The 15,830-nt window shown below is 57.2% G+C and overlaps 1 protein-coding gene across 1 annotated transcript; it reads right to left on the bottom strand.

Moving 5' to 3' along the window:
• Positions 1-1,630: 1,630 nt before the first annotated feature.
• Positions 1,631-13,912, bottom strand: AARS2 (alanyl-tRNA synthetase 2, mitochondrial). The gene is made up of 22 exons (XM_036082752.2): positions 13,642-13,912; positions 12,650-12,841; positions 11,963-12,108; positions 11,575-11,742; positions 10,679-10,823; positions 8,361-8,506; positions 8,029-8,137; positions 7,633-7,671; positions 7,421-7,532; positions 6,812-6,945; positions 6,229-6,373; positions 5,817-5,989; positions 5,583-5,696; positions 5,353-5,493; positions 4,580-4,717; positions 4,329-4,438; positions 4,066-4,174; positions 3,665-3,787; positions 3,319-3,429; positions 2,702-2,785; positions 2,477-2,587; positions 1,631-2,082 (listed from the first exon to the last, which is right to left on the bottom strand). Exons 1-22 carry the CDS (start codon positions 13,882-13,884, stop codon positions 1,918-1,920), a joined length of 2,958 nt encoding a protein of 985 aa, XP_035938645.1. The 5' UTR covers positions 13,885-13,912; the 3' UTR covers positions 1,631-1,917.
• Positions 13,913-15,830: the final 1,918 nt, after the last annotated feature.

Below are 15,830 nucleotides of genomic sequence, written 5' to 3'. Positions count from 1 at the left end.
TTCACACAGCCCTAAGCGTTATGTCACCCCTCCCCGCCTCAGCCCTGACAGGGGGTGATGCTCCTGATGGGCCGGAACAACCAACTTCGGCGGCGGGGGGGGGGTTGGGGAGATTGGCTAGGAAGAACAATTGTCCTTCAGGAGGGGAGAGGCGACCAGGGTGGTGGGACGTTTCACATGGAGGTAGTTTAGCTTTACTTTCAGCTCTCCCGATTACTAGTATGTTAAGTCTAAGTTAACATCTTAGAAGCTCGCTTAACTCATCATAAAACAGGGGCGCCGCCACAACTCTTCCCCCTGGTGTTCACGGTAAAGAGCTGGGCTTCCAGTGAGCACCGCTGAGATGTGGCTACTGTGGCAGTTGCCGAGCTCCGGAAGTACAGCTTTGTAAGCCCACAGGGCTGAGCAAGCAGTCCGGCCCTGCAGAATTCCCGGCATCCCATGCAGGCAGGGACTAGTTCCCTTGCAAGCCCTTTCACCGGTGCAATTAGAATGAGAAATCATGCCAGAAGCCACGCTCTGGGCTTATAATTTTAACTAAACAGCCCCAGAACTTGGTCACCAGGGAGCCTTTGACTTGGAGATGGGTTCCCTGAGGTCCTTTCCCTCCTCTAGCAACGGAGATCTGGGAACAGAGGTGGAGCTCCTGAGCCTGGCTGGGTGCTGAGCACATTCATTCTGGTAGAGAAGGAGGGCTGCCCTTGGGCTCTCGGCTTCCTCCCACTCTGAGCTGCCATTTCTCAGCTTTAGCTCCAGCTCAGGTTTGGGGCAGGTGCTGTGCAACTTTAAGCCTCTGGCCCCCTGCACTCTCCAGACCCCATCACCTGCCAGTCTCCTAGCTCCCTGTGCCTGCTCACCTCCCCCGCAGGGCCCCTGCCCTGGCTGTGCCCTGGCCTGGGGCATTCCTCCCTCAGATAACCTCGTGGCTCACACCCTCCCCTCAGGTGCCACCTCCCCGTGAAACAACAAAGTCACCCACCCTCCGGGTCCCTGTCCCAGTTTCTCTGCAGACCTCATCCCTGCCTTACACCCGCTTCCTTCTCTTTATTGCGCATTTCCCCACTAGCAGCAAGCTCCACAAGTGCAGCAAGTTGTAGGCCTTTGGTTCTTGCCGCATTCTCAGCAACTGACCAGTACCTGTTGCTCATTTTATCGACGGGGCCTTTATGAAAAGCTGCAGTTACTGAAACAAGTGGCCCCAGAGAGGATCTGCCCTGTTGTCATGACTTTCATAGGGCAGCTCTGGGTCTTGGTGGCCAGGGAGGCCCTGATGGGTACCGAGAACAGGCTGGCTTTGGAAAGCCCATTGAGCACCAGGGGCGAGGAGGATGGTTCTGATGTGGATGCTGGGTGGGTAAAGCTGCTCGTTTTTAAGCAAAAGACCTCCTGGAGCTTTCTAGCCTCGGTGAAATACTTTTTTTTTCTTTTTAAAGAAAAAAAAAATTATTTATTTCTTTGACACAGACTGAGAGAGAGAGCACAAGCAGGGGGAGAGGCAGAAGGAGAGGCAGAGGGAGAAGCAGGCTCTCTGCTGAGCAGGGAGCCTGATGCGGGGCTCCATCCCAGGACCCTGGGATCATGACCTGAGCTGAAGGCAGATGTTTAACTGACTGAGCCTCCCAGCCATCCCTCGGTGAAATACTTTTTAATGAGCAATCACAGCCAAGACAGTCCGTGGCTCCACATTCATCCAGTGACAGGGGAGTATGTCTCTGGGTCCACTTCCGCCTCCTGCAGCCCCATCTCATGTCCGCACGGGGCCTGGCCCAAGGTAGCCCTCCTGGGCTTAGCTGCTTGGCCTCCAGACTTCAGTGCTTTGCTTCAGCCTCCGGGGAAGTTCTGCTGGCTCCTTCAGGGCTCCTGTCATGGGTCCGTCTGCTGTCTGTTTAGTCTATGCAAGTCCCTGGGTGAGCCGGGTCAGAGTTGGTTGAGGGCATAGGCTCGTGCTGTACTGAGGGCAGCTTCCAGGTCAGCAGTGGTTCCGGTGCCCTGGGCCACCACCTGAGAGCCCCAGGCCTTGCCCCCCATGTGGCTGCATACCGCCAATGCCCAGGCCTCCGCTGTGAAGGCTGGCGTGGCACTCTGGGGACAGAAATAGAAGCGGCAGGAATGCAGGGCAGCCCTGCCCACCACCATCCACTCCACCTACCCTCGAGAGTGGCATCATGGTGATTAGCTGGGCACATGGTAGGGGAATCAGTAAGGAGATGGGAGAGCACTGGGCTGGGAACGTGGATGGAGGTTAATGAATGTCTGCTACTTGTTTGCAAGGGATGTGTGGCCTGGGGGGGGGGGTGGTGGTAATTAGGGGAGCTCATGGTGCCTTCTCTGGTTGGGGGGTGTGGTTAGGGCTAAGAGATGGCCCTATCCCCGTTCTGGGGTGTCCCCATAGATACCCTCTACCCTGCCTCGGAGGAATCAAAGGCGTGGAACCAGAGCGCTAGACCGGGATGGGCGGCTCTCCTCCGTCCCTCACCTGGGTCACCTGACAGGCACACAGTACGTGCCCCAGCGGCTGGGGGCTGAGGAGGAGCACAGAGGTGCCAGGCGCCCGCTCACACAGCTGCCGCACCACCTTCACCAGCACCTGCGCAAGGGAGGGCAGATGGTGACCCCGCCACTCTCTGGATTCCCAGCTGCCTCCCGCTCAGGACTCTCCTCCTCCCGGACCCTGGGGCCACCCCCCAGCCCCAGCGCTCACTGAGAGGGACTCGGCAGCAACTGTGTCCACAATCAGGGGCCCCTGTGAGTGCCGCTGCAGCAGCTCCTGGGTTTTCTGTGCAGCCTGGGGGGGGGGGCAGGAAGGACGGCAGGGGCATCAGGCGGAAAGGCAACTGGCCCCCACTTCCACACTGAGCCCCAGTCCAGAAATCCCCGCCCCCAGCCAAGATCTTCGGCTTTGAGCAGAGGTGCCAGTGGTTCTGCCTCGAATGGCCTGTGTCCGTCCTCTCCCCCCACCACCTCTTCCCTTTCGCCACAGCTCCAGGCCCCCACAAATAGGCCACTGAAGGTGAGGGCCTAAGGCTGGAGCCCAGATGGACGAAACGGGGTGGGAGGAAGGCAGATCGGCAGTCAAGGAGCGATGCGGGCTGAAGGGCCGAATCAAGTCGGTCGGCTTCCTGGAAGGAGAGTCTGAGCCAGACTTGGGAGGTGAAGGAGAGGCACAGTTTGGCAGAGAGGGAAGTGGGGGGATGGCCTGGTGACGGTGCCCAGCTGGCGGGAGAGGGAGGAGCTGCCCCCCCCCCCCCATTATGAGGCCCGGAGGCTTCTCAGCGTGCGTGCGGCAGCGTCTCTGACCCCTGCTGAGCCGCCTCTTACCTGCCCCAGCTCCAGCTTCCGGACGGCCGTGTTGGCACGCCGCTGCAGCGCCTTCAGTGCAGCCTGAAGTTCCCGCCGCTGCCACTGGGGCATCACGGCCGTGTCCACCGCCTACCGCCAGAGGCCTATGAGCCGGGCCCTTCCCTGGGCCACAGACTCTGAGGCCGGGGGAGGGGGGGAAGACATCACCCCCCCCCCCCCCCCCCCCCCCGGCAGACAAACATCGAGGCCAGCTGGAGTCCAGCAGGAAGCCTGGGGAGTGACAGGAAGGGTCTGGGGAGGCACAGGGAAGGGAAGAGGACCAGGAGAGGGTGGGGAGCAGCTCCGCGGTAGGGGTGACCCTCACATCAATAAGTCGTCCCATGTCCTTGGAGAGTCTCTGAGCCGCCACCACATCCTGGCTGCCCCGACTCAGCCGCTCTGTGGCAGCTTCGACCTCCTGGGCCAGGCTCTGGCCCACCTCTCGGGCCTGCGGGGGATGGAACAGGATGCTCGGGGCTGCTCGGCTTACTTTCGCCTCCCCAGCACAGGGGCTCTCAGCCTATTGCTAGTCGGGGCCAAATTAGAAATACCGAACCATCGGGATCAATCAAGGCAGCAGATAATCACGCTGGGGGCCAGCAGCCGCACGGCCCCATCCGCACACCCGTGCGAACACTGCTTCTGCTGCTAGTGTCGCCCAGCCTGAGAGTGTCAGCTGTGTGCCCCCCCATCCAGCGGCCTCCCGGACCCTGCTGGCACGCCAACCTGCTGGGCCTGCTCCCCAGTGATGGCCAGCAGGCGGGTGGTGCCCTTGGTGAGCTGGCGCTCCCCAACGATGACCAGGTCCCCTATAGCCCCTGTGCGCAGCAGGTGCCTGCGGGCAGAGGGAGGGACAAGGAAGTCAGTGGGAATGCTGGGGTAGGAAAGAGCAGCCGAAGCTCCGAACCAGGGGCTGGGGGCTCCAGAGACCAAAGGAGGGTGAGGATCCGGGGGCCCCGGGTCAGGACAGGCAGGCAGGAGCGACTCACGTCCCACAGCACAGCTCCACAGAGGTCTGCAGTGCAGCCCGGGAGGCTGGGTCCAGCGCACGGGCCACAGGCACCCCCACTGACACCACTCGCACAGGGTCTGGGTATACCTGAGGGTGTACGGGGACAAGTCTGTTAACCAGCATGTGTGTGTGTGTGTGTGTGTGTGTGTGGGTGCGTGTGGGTGTGTGTGTGTGGGTGTGTGGCAGGGGGCAGGTGATCTTCACCAAGGGGGGGGCTCCCCAACTCACCTCATCCAGAGAGCGCAGGCCAGGGACACGGGCAGTGCGTGCCAGGGCCACGTCCTCCACATACACTGGCTCGTCCTGCCCCACGGCGTCTTGCACAGCGCCCTCCACTGCCCGGAGCTGCTCGGGGGTCAGTGGAGCCTGGTGGGGTGGGGGGGGAAGATGGACAGACTGACAGGTCAGCCCCATGCCTGTAACTGATGCAGTAAGAAGCAGTCCGTGTTCACGGACTACCCTCAGGTGCTAAAACAGTGGCTAGCACATAGCGGTGCTCACTCAACCTTGGTGGAGCAGACAATTCTTTTCCTTAGTGGGGCCTGCTGGCAACTGCAGGCCTTTCATTACGCACGAAAAGTTAGAAGAAACGAACATGCTCTTCTGTACCAAGGGAGCTCACAACAAGGGGTGGCCCACCGGAAGAGAAACCCGGGACAGGGGGATGCGGGAGCAAGGACGGAGTCCAATGTGTGAGGAGGAAAGGGAGCCAGGGTGGCAGGGAAGGGAGGGCAGCTCAGTTGGAGCAAGAAGGGCTTGGGTGACAGCAGCAACAAGGAAGCTGGGTGGCTGGAGGTGGAAGGAGGGCTCTGGACACTGGCTGGCTGGCCGCCCCCCACCCCGCCGTGTGCAAGGAGCCTGAGGGCAAGACGCCCCCCACGGCCTCACAGTGACTGAGTGACAGGGGGCCCGGGTCCTCAGACTGGCCAAAGCCCCCTGCCACCTGACAACCTCTCTGTAAGCCTGCCACCTCACTTGAAGCCTCTCTGTGCCCCGCTCACCTGGGTGGCCACGTCAAAGCGCAGGCGCTCAGGATTGAGATGGGAACCTCGCTGCTCCGTGCCAGGGCCCAGGGCCTGCCGCAGCGCCCAACTGAGCAGATGGGTGGCCGTGTGCTTCTCCATACAGCCTAGACGCCAGGCCTGAAACACTGTTGTCACCCAGGAGCCTGGGGCGTGGGGAGAGCTCAGAGGCTGCAGGACATCCCGAGTATCAGGGGTGCGGTCCTTACCTCATCCACGTGTAGCTGCACCCGGTCCCCCACCTTCAGGCCCTCAGGGGCCACGGCCTCGTGTAGGATGAAACCTCCACAGACCTGGGCCCGGGCCACTGGGAACAGCACATCCTGGGGAAGGGCGGGGGGGCCAAGGCACTGGAGTGACGGTTGTAGCTTTTCCCTCCCCTCGGCTCCCTTCCCAGCTCAGGCCTGCCATGGGCAGAAATTGTGTGTGTGTGGGGGGCTCACCTCCTGGCCCACCCGCACCAGGTAGCCCCGGTCTGAAGCCTGACCCCCCTGTTCAGCATAGAAGTTGGTTTTGTCCAAGAGGAGGCCACAGCGCTGGCCCTTCCCCACGGAGGCCACGGCCGTCCCGTCCTCCGCATACAGCTGGAGCACGTGGGCCTCACAGGTGCCGAACTCTGCCGGGGAGAAGCATGGTTATCAGTGCTGGGCAGGGCCGTGGGCCCGGGGTGTGGGTCTGTGCCTTCCTTGAAGCCAGCAGGCACGGGGCTGGGGAGGACGGGGCCCTTTCAGGCGCCACAGCGACCCCTGGGGGCTACCCCAGGGAATGCCCAGGGCTGGGAGTGCCCATCGCAGACATCCCTCCCTATCACCCCCACGTACACCTGTGGCCACCAGCCTCGGTCCAGCCTCTCACCATAACCCCCGCTGGGTCGCAGGGAGTAGCTGTACTTGGGACTGTCGTCAGTTGGGGGCACCCCTCGGCGCTGCAGCTCCCCCAGTGCGTGGACGTTCAGCTGCAGTCCCTGCTCCTGAACGGGCTCGGCCTGCCGTGACCTGTGCTGCGGGATGGGCGCATGCGCATGGAAGGGGCACGCGGACGGTGCAATGGGACCTGAGCCTCCCCAGAGCCCTGTCCCTGCCACACAGCTGTGTGGACCCTGCACTCCCCTCGGGAATAAGCCGTCAGGGCTTGGCTGGCTGCTAGAGACCCTGGGCTGGCCGGTGAACCACCCAACAGGCAGGGTCTCGGGATCAGGCCTCCCTCCCACCCCTCACCCACTGCTGCCCTTGGAGGTCCCCTCTCTAGGACGCTGCGCTGGCCTCTCCCCTTCTGCTCTGGCTTAGCCCACTGCACTAGTGTTCTCTCCAGGCCGAGGGCACAGACCCTACCTCAGCCTCCTGTTGCCCTTAATAGCTGCAGCTCCTCCCCCAGGAACTCAGGGCTGGGGAGAGGGTTGTCCCAACACAACCCTGGGCCGGGGTGCCCCAGCCTGTACCTGGGCCTCCTCCTGGGCCAGCCGCGCCAGCCCAGCCGAGTCCAGCTGCACCCCTTTCTCCTCCAGCATCAACTCTAGCAGGTCCAGGGGGAGCCCCAGGTTCCCAGACAGTGATAAGGACCAGGCCACTTCAGCTTTGAGGAAGGAAGACAAAGGGTGTTCAGGGGGGAGGGGCAGGATAGACCGAAGGGGAAGGAATGAGGGAGAAATAAGGGCCAGGGCTTTTCTAAGCACACAGAAGCCACCGGGTGCCAAGCACACGTGTCCCCTCCCTACATCGGGTGCGTCCAGGAGAGGGGTCAGGCTTCAGGCTCTAAGGCCAGAGCTGGGGATAGCCCAGGGTACTCCCTTGTCATCTGTCATTTCAGAGGCGAAGGGAAGCTCATTCTAGGCATGAAGCCAGCCTTGGAAAGCAGGGACTGGAGGCAGGGCCAGCTGGGCAGTGGGGAAGTGGGGAGAAGCAGGGTGGTGTCCAGCTACAGAGAGGTCTGGGTGCTGGAGACAGTGCAGGGAGAGGGACATGGGGGGAGGAGGGTGTGGACGCTAGGCACAGGCCTGCCTGGCTCAGCTAAGTGAGGCCCTCACACCTCGGCTAGGCACCTCACTCACCAGGGAACAGTTCAGAAGGCCCCAGGCGCCTCAGGGTCCGATCGATGATCCGCCGACCCCGCTGCAGGGAGGCCAGGAAGGCTGCCTCATCCTCTGCCACCAGGTTGGTTATCTGAACAGGGGCAGGGCAGGACTGGAGCTAGGCCTCCTCCAAAGGACAGCCGCTCTCCACCTGCCTCGTCGGCTCCTCCCTCCCCATCTGAAGCCAGTACCTGGGCTGAGTTCTTCTGTAGTTCCGGATAAGCGTCCCCCTGAGGGAGGTAGAGGGCTGAGAAGTGTGAAAGGCAACCTACCCACTCTGCACCTCCCCACCCTGGGCCTCCCTGAGGACACCTGCCTTGGGAGCTCAGCTCAGGCCAATGGATGGGGAATGGACCCAAACAGGGAATACAGGCAGAAGGGGGTCCCAAACTCAAAGGCTCAGCCGCCCAGGCAAGGAGACCTCCTGAGGGCTCCCCGCTTCTTGTATGCAATCCCAGCTTTCTCAGCCCCACAGGACCTGGGCTGGACATTTAGGGTGGGGAACCTAGGCTGGGGGCACTATCTGGGCTCAGCTGCAAGCTTCCCGAGCACCCAGGGATGCCCAGAAGAGTTAGCTCTGCCCTCACCAGGGTCTCCACCACTATAGGCACCAGGCTGCCTAGGAAGCCAGGCGGTGCCCGCAACACCTCTGTAGAGAACCGCACAGCTCGACGGAGGATCCGACGAAGAACCAGCCTAGGGGGTTCAGAGGCCAGCTATGAACCCCCAGCCACCCTTGGTCAGCAGTATGGAGAGTGGTGAGGGCAAGGTCCAGGGTGTGTGCTCTCATCCCGGAGCCCTTGCCCTTTTCCCATTCCTCCTGCCATCTCAACCCAACCCACCTCTCCATCCCCTTCCTTCCTCTCCCCTGCAACCCCCCAGCAGCCCCTGCCTCCCTCTGTAGCCCTTCCAGACTCACGGGGCGCCCGACATTCCAGGGTAGACGCCATCAGCGATGCAGACACTGAGCGTGCGGATGTGATCGGCCACCACACGGTATGCCATGTCTGTGCGCCCCTCGTCTGCCGCTCCTACCCGGCCCAAGTAAGGGGGTGCCCCGCAACCCTGGCAAGTGGGAGACAAGGAGACATGGCTGCTGGCCCTGCCTGACATGGCCCAGGTGGGGTGCTCTTCATCAGCCCTAGAGCATCTGGCCCACCCCTAAAGCCGACCACATCTGGACCGTCCTAGCTGGAGAAGCTTCCAACATGAAAGGGAGCCAGGCCCTGCCCTCCTGGGGCCACATTCAGCATTAACCATGATCGCGGCTGTGATCACGCACTGAATTTCTGCTATCAGAATGGGGAGGGTGCTTGAAGGATGCGTTGTCTAATATCCAAAACAGCCTGCTCTGGGAGGTATTACTAGCCTCGCTTTTAAAAGGAAATGGAGGCCCAGAGGAGCTAGCTGAGTGCCACAAGGCCACGCAACACATCGGAGCAGATCTGAGATCTGAGGCTGGCCCATCTGACCCCAGGCGCTCTCCGCTGCCCACACCCACTCCTCCAGCCTCTATGGGGGGCGGGGGGGGGGAGGGTGTAAGCTGTGCCTACATGTAAGTGCTCTAAAGCAGAGCCCGGTTCATCCAGCTCCACACCTAGAGCTCCACACCTGTCTCTTCCCCCAGCTTCCCCCTCCCTATGAACAGTCCTGCCACTCACCATACTGCTCGAGTCAAAAACTAGGGAGCAGGCCTTGACTTTTATTTCCCTTCCCCATCCTATCCATCAATGGGGCCTTCTGTTCCTCTGTCTGTGAGATCTTTCAGATCAATTACTCTTCTCCACCTCCACAGCTACCAGTCTAAGCCAGGCCCTGTTGTCTCTTCCCTGGATGAAATAGCCTCCCAGCTGGTTTCTTAGCTTCTTCTCAGGTCTCCCTCCAGCCCATCCTCCACACAGTAACAAGAGTGGCCTTTAAAAGTGTCAATCAGGGCGCCTGGGTGGCTCAGTTGGTTAAGCGACTGCCTTCGGCTCAGGTCATGATCCTGGAGTCCCAGGATCGAGTCCCACATCAGGCTCCCTGCTCAGCAGGGAGTCTGCTTCTCCCTCTGACCCTCCTCCCTCTCATGCTCCCTGTCTCTCATTCTCTCTCTCGCAAATAAATAAAATCTTTAAAAAAAAAAAAAAATTTAAAAGTGTCAATCAGATCATGGCCCTCCCCATCTCAGAACACTTCTCACCACACTTAGAAAAGCCCCACTTTGGACTTCAAGGCCCCACAAGGTTGACTTCTGCCTTCCTTTGTATGGTAGACTGTTTGCAAAAATGGCCACAATCCTTTCCTTTTCTGTGTGCATGCCACTTTACAACGTGACCACAGCTCCTTCCCATCCAGGGACAGAATCTATTTCTCCACCCCCTGAATGTGGGCTAGCCTTGTGACTTGCTTTGGCCAACAGAATGAGGCGGAGATGACACTGCTCTGAGCCTAGGCCTCGAGAGGCCTCGTGTGCTTCTCTCCTTCTTAGAACCTTGCTGAGCTATGATGTGATGTGAACAAGCCCCCGCTAGCCTGCCGCTTGACACAGCCCGGTCACTCCCAGGGACCCAGCCAGCCAGCCAGCCAGCCGATCCTCAGAAGTAGAACTGCCTAGCAGCTGACTACAGATGTATGAATGAACTCAAGAAAACCAAAAGAATGACCCAACAAAGCCCAGCCAACATTGCTAGCCCACAGACTCATACGCTAAATAACTCGTTGTTATTTAAACTACAAAGTGTTTGGTGGTTTGTTACACAGCAAAATCTCCGGGACACCTTCTCCAGCTACATCCCATGTGATTCTTCTTTACCTTTGTGTTCCTTTCCTGCCTCAGGGCCTTGGTATCTGCTGTCCCCTCTACCTGGAATGAGCTTCCTGTGCCTGGCTCCTCCTCTTTCAGGTTCCAGCTCAGAGATCATCTGCTTGGTAAGCCTTCCCCAAACACTTGGTCTAAGATTCCTCTGTACCCACCCCCTCTCCTAGTTACTATCACCCATGTTTACTGCCTGGTCACAATCTGCAGTCTTGTTCAAATCTGCCATCTTGTTCTTTAATACGTTTACTTATTATTTATCTCTTAGACTACAATAGGAAGGAAGGAGTTAGGGGCAATATCAGGTAATAAACATGAACCCTAGCCTCATGTTTGACCCTGGTATCCTCGGTTGGTCACTGTTTCCACATGCAGGAACATGCGGAATTCTCAACAGAAATGGAAAGCAATAGCTTCTGGAAGGGAAGAGGCAGGCTCACCTGGTGTATGGCATTGAGCAGCGGGGAGAAGAGGTCAGTGTCGTAGGTGGAGCGTGCGCCCTGCAGCACAGCCACCAGCCTTTCCAGGCCCATTCCTGTGTCCACGTGCTGCTGGGGCAGGGGCTGCAGGCTTCCATCTGCCTCTCTGGCCAGGGAAGGTGTGCAAGGTGAGGCCCCACACAGGATTACAGGGGTGAGGCAGATGCCCAAGTGCAAGTGGAGGAATGAGGAGGGGGCTGACAGTGGGAGGAACCAGAAGGCAGTATCCACCCCTCCCCACCAAAGGCAGACAGTGATGGCCTTGGTTCCTGTATGTACTCTCTCATAAAGGGTGAGCTCCACCCTCACCCCTGCTTGGGCCCTTGTCTGGACCCACACATCCCCTTTCTGGGACAGAATTCTTTGCCCTGAGAAAAAGACAGGTCAAGGCTGGAAGAAAATCTTAGAGATCATGAAGCTCAGCTTCATCATGTGATAAAAGAGCAAAGGCCTGAGAGCAGCAGTGACTAGTTTAAACTGTTATGAGCATAGTCGGTTGGACATCTGACTCTCGGTTTCGGCTCCGGGCATGATGTCGGGGTCGTGTTATCAGGCCGTGCACTGGGTTCCGTGCTGAGCATGGGGCCTGCTTGGGATTCTCTCTCTCTCCCTCTGTACTGTCCCCCCCCCCTCCTGTGTGCCCTCACACTCTCTAAATAAGTAAATAAATACAAACTGTTAAGAGCATAGACTAGGGTTAAATCAGTTATTATGTGAAAAGTATTTAGAAATGTGCCTGGCACACAGTAAACACCATTTAAGTGTTTGTTTTTTATAAGAAATGGATCAAAGTCTCCTGACTGCTACCTTCTCCACTTCTGGCCAGGGATTTTCCTCCTGCTTTAGCACCCTATTACCTGTTGTGTTGAATGAAGACCAGATTCCAAAGCTCCACCAGCTGGGGGGCTCCCACCCTACCAGCGAGGTCATAGTGGATCTCGGTACAGGGCCCACAAGGGCCAGCGTCCCCCATCTCCCAGAAGTTCTCTTGGGGTCCAAAGGAAAGCACATGGCTGGCAGGCACCCTGAGGAGAAAGCCAGGCGAGTGGTAGGGAGACAGACAAGCCTGGGAGCCAGAACCCTCTCGGCCATGAGAGCCTCTCCATCAAGCTCAGCCAGAGCGGAAACAGGGCTGACCCCAGTCTCCTAGGATACGCCGAGATTCTGAGGACTGATGCTGGTACTCTCTATTTGCCAGTCCTCTTGCCCTCCAGAAATGGACATAATGGGCTGAGGCAGACTTACCCTAAGCGGAGCCAGATGTCCCTGCTCTCCAGGTCTGGGTCCAATCCTGCCTTGGGGTCACCACCAAAGTAGGAGACCCAGAGCCTGTCCTGAGGGATCCCATAGACCTGAGTCAGCAGTTCCCAGGCCATGCTGCAAGCCTCCTCCTGCAGGGGAAACCCACATGGGGTGGGAGGAGGAAAATGGGTGAGAAGAGGGCCCCACTGAAGCACCAATCAAACCACACGAGTTTCAGCCCTCAACTTAAGACAAAATTCCACTGCCCACGTCGTTTCCAGAACAAACCATTACCATTTCTGCTTCAGTTTTTTTCTCCTGCCCAGGAAGCTCCTCCCCCTCTTCTAAATCCTTTCTTTCAAGTCCCATCCTCTCCATGAAATTGTCTTTCCACCCTAACCTGGGCTGATTTCTAACTCCTGCATTTTAGTGTTTCTGCCTGCCCATTTATTCATACAATTACTGATTAGCCATTAGGCAAGAAGCACAGTCCTGGCCCTCAAGGAGCTTACAATGCAATTAGGGAAGTAAAACACATTCCTGCCATACCTGTTCACCTAGCACTTCGCCTCTGTGTCCAGTATGAGTCCTGTCTATGCAGACACTAGGAATGGAGACAGGACTAATCTTGAGCCCCTTCTTGGTGGACCACTGACCCTTTCCTAACTCCAGGGCTTCCTGGAGACTCACCTTAAAATATTCACCCCCAAAAGCCCAGTTGCCGAGCATCTCGAAGAAGGTATGATGGGAAAGGTCTCGGCCCACATCCTCCAGGTCGCTGTGGCGTCCTCCAGCCCTCACACATTTCTGGCTGTTGGCCACCCGTCGGAAGCCTGCCATCTCGCTTCGTGGATTCACAGTGCCCAGGAAGATTGGCTTGAACTGGAAACACATGAAGGTCCCAGTTCTCATTCCCTCAGTAGAAGGGAGAGGTGGGGAGTGGGGTGTTCAGACTGAAGGCTGACTGTGCCCCTGAGAGTGCTGTGCATGGCCAACGGGGCAATCTGGGAGCGTGGGGGCACCTATCTCTGGTGTGTGTGGAGCAGACAAGGGGTAAATAAATCATGAAACAGAGACCCTCTGCTAGTAAATTAGGCAAGGTAAAAGGAGGAGGAATGTGTTGGTGACTGGAAACAGGGCACTGAATGACTTCATCCTCCATTTCAGCTTCTTCAAACCACACTCAATAACCTCTGGTATAAATCCGAGACCACAGGGCATGTCTCACAAAGTCAGCATTTAACAGCCTCTAAAGTTAATCTACTCCCCCCTCCTCGTCCATTTTACAGATGAAGACAAATCTAGAGGGTAAGTGGTGCTCAAAGTCAAAAGCTTAGAGAACACAGTGTAGCACATACTAAGTGGTCAATAAACATTTATTTAATCAATTAGTTATTTAAAGCATGAATAAATGAAGTAAGACTTCCTCCACCACTCTGCCCCCATAAAACTCCACACCCTCCATTCCTGGACCTAAAACTCAATCCAAACCCTTAAGTTCCCAAGTGCAGCCTTCCCCAAGCCTGAACTTGTGCCCGCAAACACTTGGCCTACCCACGAACTGCCCTTTCCCCCAGAGGCCATGAGCCCCGCCCCTCGCTTCTTTTGCCCAATCCCGCGGCGCCTTTCTCTCGGCAAAAAATCATAAACTCCGCCCCCGATCTGGGGGGTTCAGCCCCCACCTGGTTCATGCCCGCATTGACGAAAAGCAAACTGGGGTCGCCGCGGGGCCGCACGGAAGCGGACGGCACTAGCCGGTGGCCATGGCGGTCCCGAAAGAAGTTCAGGAAGGCGTCGCGCACGGCCGTGGCCTGGGCTGGAGGGGGCTCCGATGAGAGAGGCCGACGGCTGGGGCTCCCCCAGGGGGGCGACCTTCGAATGGCCCGCCTCAGTCGCCCGGCGGCAGCTGCCATCGATACCGCCATCTTAACTCGGGGCAGTGACTTCACGGGGTCAAAGGGCACCGCGGGGATTGAAGGTGACGTGGAAAGGCAGCCGCGCGCTTCCTACAGCGGACCCTGGCGGTAGGAGGACTGAAGACAGCCTTTATCGTCCCGGTAGAGTGAGCGGGAAGAGGGGACTTCAGCAGCAGTAGGCCTGCTGGCCTAGCACAGCTGCCTGGCACGTAGTAGGCCCTTAATTCTTTCATCGTTAAACAAATATTCACTTAGGGGGCGCCTGGGTGGCTCAGTCGTTAAGCGTCTGCCTTCGGCTCAGGTCATGATCCGGCGGTCGTGGGATCGAGGCCCGCATCGGGCTCCCTGCTGCGAGGGAAGCCTGCTTCTCTCTCTCCCACCCCCCTGCTTGCATTCCCTCTCTCGCTGTGTCTCTCTCTGTCAAATAAATCTTTAAAAACAAAACAAAAGGATTTAAACAAAACAAAAAGATTTTATTTATTTGATAGAGACGGAACACAAGCAGGGGGGCGGGAGAGAGAGAAGCAGGCTTCCCTCGCAGCAGGGAGCCCGATGCGGGCCTCGATCCCACGACCGCCGGATCATGACCTGAGCCGAAGGCAGACGCTTAACGACTGAGCCACCCAGGCGCCCAAATAAATAAAATCTTTAAAAAAACACCAAAACACACAAATATTCATGTAGAGCCTACTAGTGCCAGGCATTGTTTTAGGCCCTTAAGGTATGCATTAGTCACAACTTTAACAAAAATCCTTACTCTCCAGAAATCTATATTGTAGTAGTAATTGTTATGTTTATTACTTTTGCAGGGTTACAATTGGAGTTGCAGTAAGCAGGCATGGATTCAACTTCATGGGTGTGTGCGTGTGTGTGTGTGTGTGTGTGTTTCCAGGCTGAGGGAAGAACACAGAGTGCCAAGAGAGGTAATATCAGCATTCATTCAAGAAGCATTCAATAAATATATATTGAGGGGCACCTGGGTGGCTCAGTTGATTAAGCATCTGCCTTCCGCTCAGGTCGTGATCCCCGCGGTCCTGCGATGGAGTCCTGTGTGTGTGTGTGTGGGGGGGGGTCCCTGCTCAGTGGGGAGTCTGCTTCTCCCTCCCCCTCCCCCTGCTCCTTCTCTCTCCCTCTCTCTCTTAAATAAATAAAATCTTTTTAAAAAAATATGGATCGATTATCAACCATGTGCCAGGCACTGTTCTAGACACTTGCCAATGCCCTTTGCCCTTGGCATTGGGAATGACTGTTTTTTTCTTAGGGACCGAAGCAGGCCCTTTAGGAGTCTAGTGGAGACTGAAGCCAAAGAGCATCTGCTCCATTATTAATTGCTTAATAACATTTGGTCTTTTAATTTGCCTGGGGATTAGAGAGAATCCAGGTTGTCAAGGCAAGATGAAGCTCCTGACCAACAGCTGCAGAGATTTCTCTCTCAGCTTCCCGGTGCCCTAGGCTTTTGTGTGCTTTACATTAGGGTAAGACAGATACCTGCTCCACGTCCTGCTTCTGTCTTTTTCTCCATGGTAACAGCTGTGACCGTGATGCCAACACAGGCCCTTGTGGGTACAGCCAAGGTCCTCATGGGGCTTCTCGTGATAACCTCTGCTCTTGGGTTGGGAAACTTAAGCAGGTTAAGGAGAGACATTGCCAAGGTTAAAGCCCAAAAGGGGCAGCAGATCTGGAATCAGTGTGTTCACCTACAAGGCCTCACCCATCCACGTGGGCTCTTTTGGTCACTCTTGATGAGTTATGTTATTTAGGGACTTTTGAAACATGTTTTCCTTGGGAAATGTGTGTTCTTTTTTGGACTTGAGTTTCTATAGCAATAGTGAATTGTCAACTTTGTATTCTGACAGAGCACATAGCATCTATCCCGTGATCCTCTGTTTCTTCCCTTGCCCATGGAAATTAAAAGAGTTGTTTTGAAAGTGTGTTTTGCCTGTTATGGTTTTTCC

Source organism: Halichoerus grypus, chromosome 9 (genome assembly GCF_964656455.1).
Source record: "Halichoerus grypus chromosome 9, mHalGry1.hap1.1, whole genome shotgun sequence".
In the NCBI taxonomy this organism is placed as follows: Eukaryota; Metazoa; Chordata; class Mammalia; order Carnivora; family Phocidae; genus Halichoerus; species Halichoerus grypus.
Note: the sequence above shows the minus strand (reverse complement) of the source record. Positions and strands in the feature narration are given on the sequence as shown.

Bases quoted from the DNA above. Each gene is read 5' to 3' on its own strand.
- AARS2 (XM_036082752.2), bottom strand. From the start codon at position 13,884: ATGGCGGTATCGATGGCAGCTGCCGCCGGGCGACTGAGGCGGGCCATT. The intron at 8,138-8,360 runs GTGAGTCTGGAA...TGAACCCCCTAG, and splicing joins CCTGGAATGTCGGGCGCCCC to GCTGGTTCTTCGTCGGATCC. The intron at 4,175-4,328 runs GTGAGTCGCTCC...CTCTGCCCGCAG, and splicing joins GTGGAGCTGTGCTGTGGGAC to GCACCTGCTGCGCACAGGGG.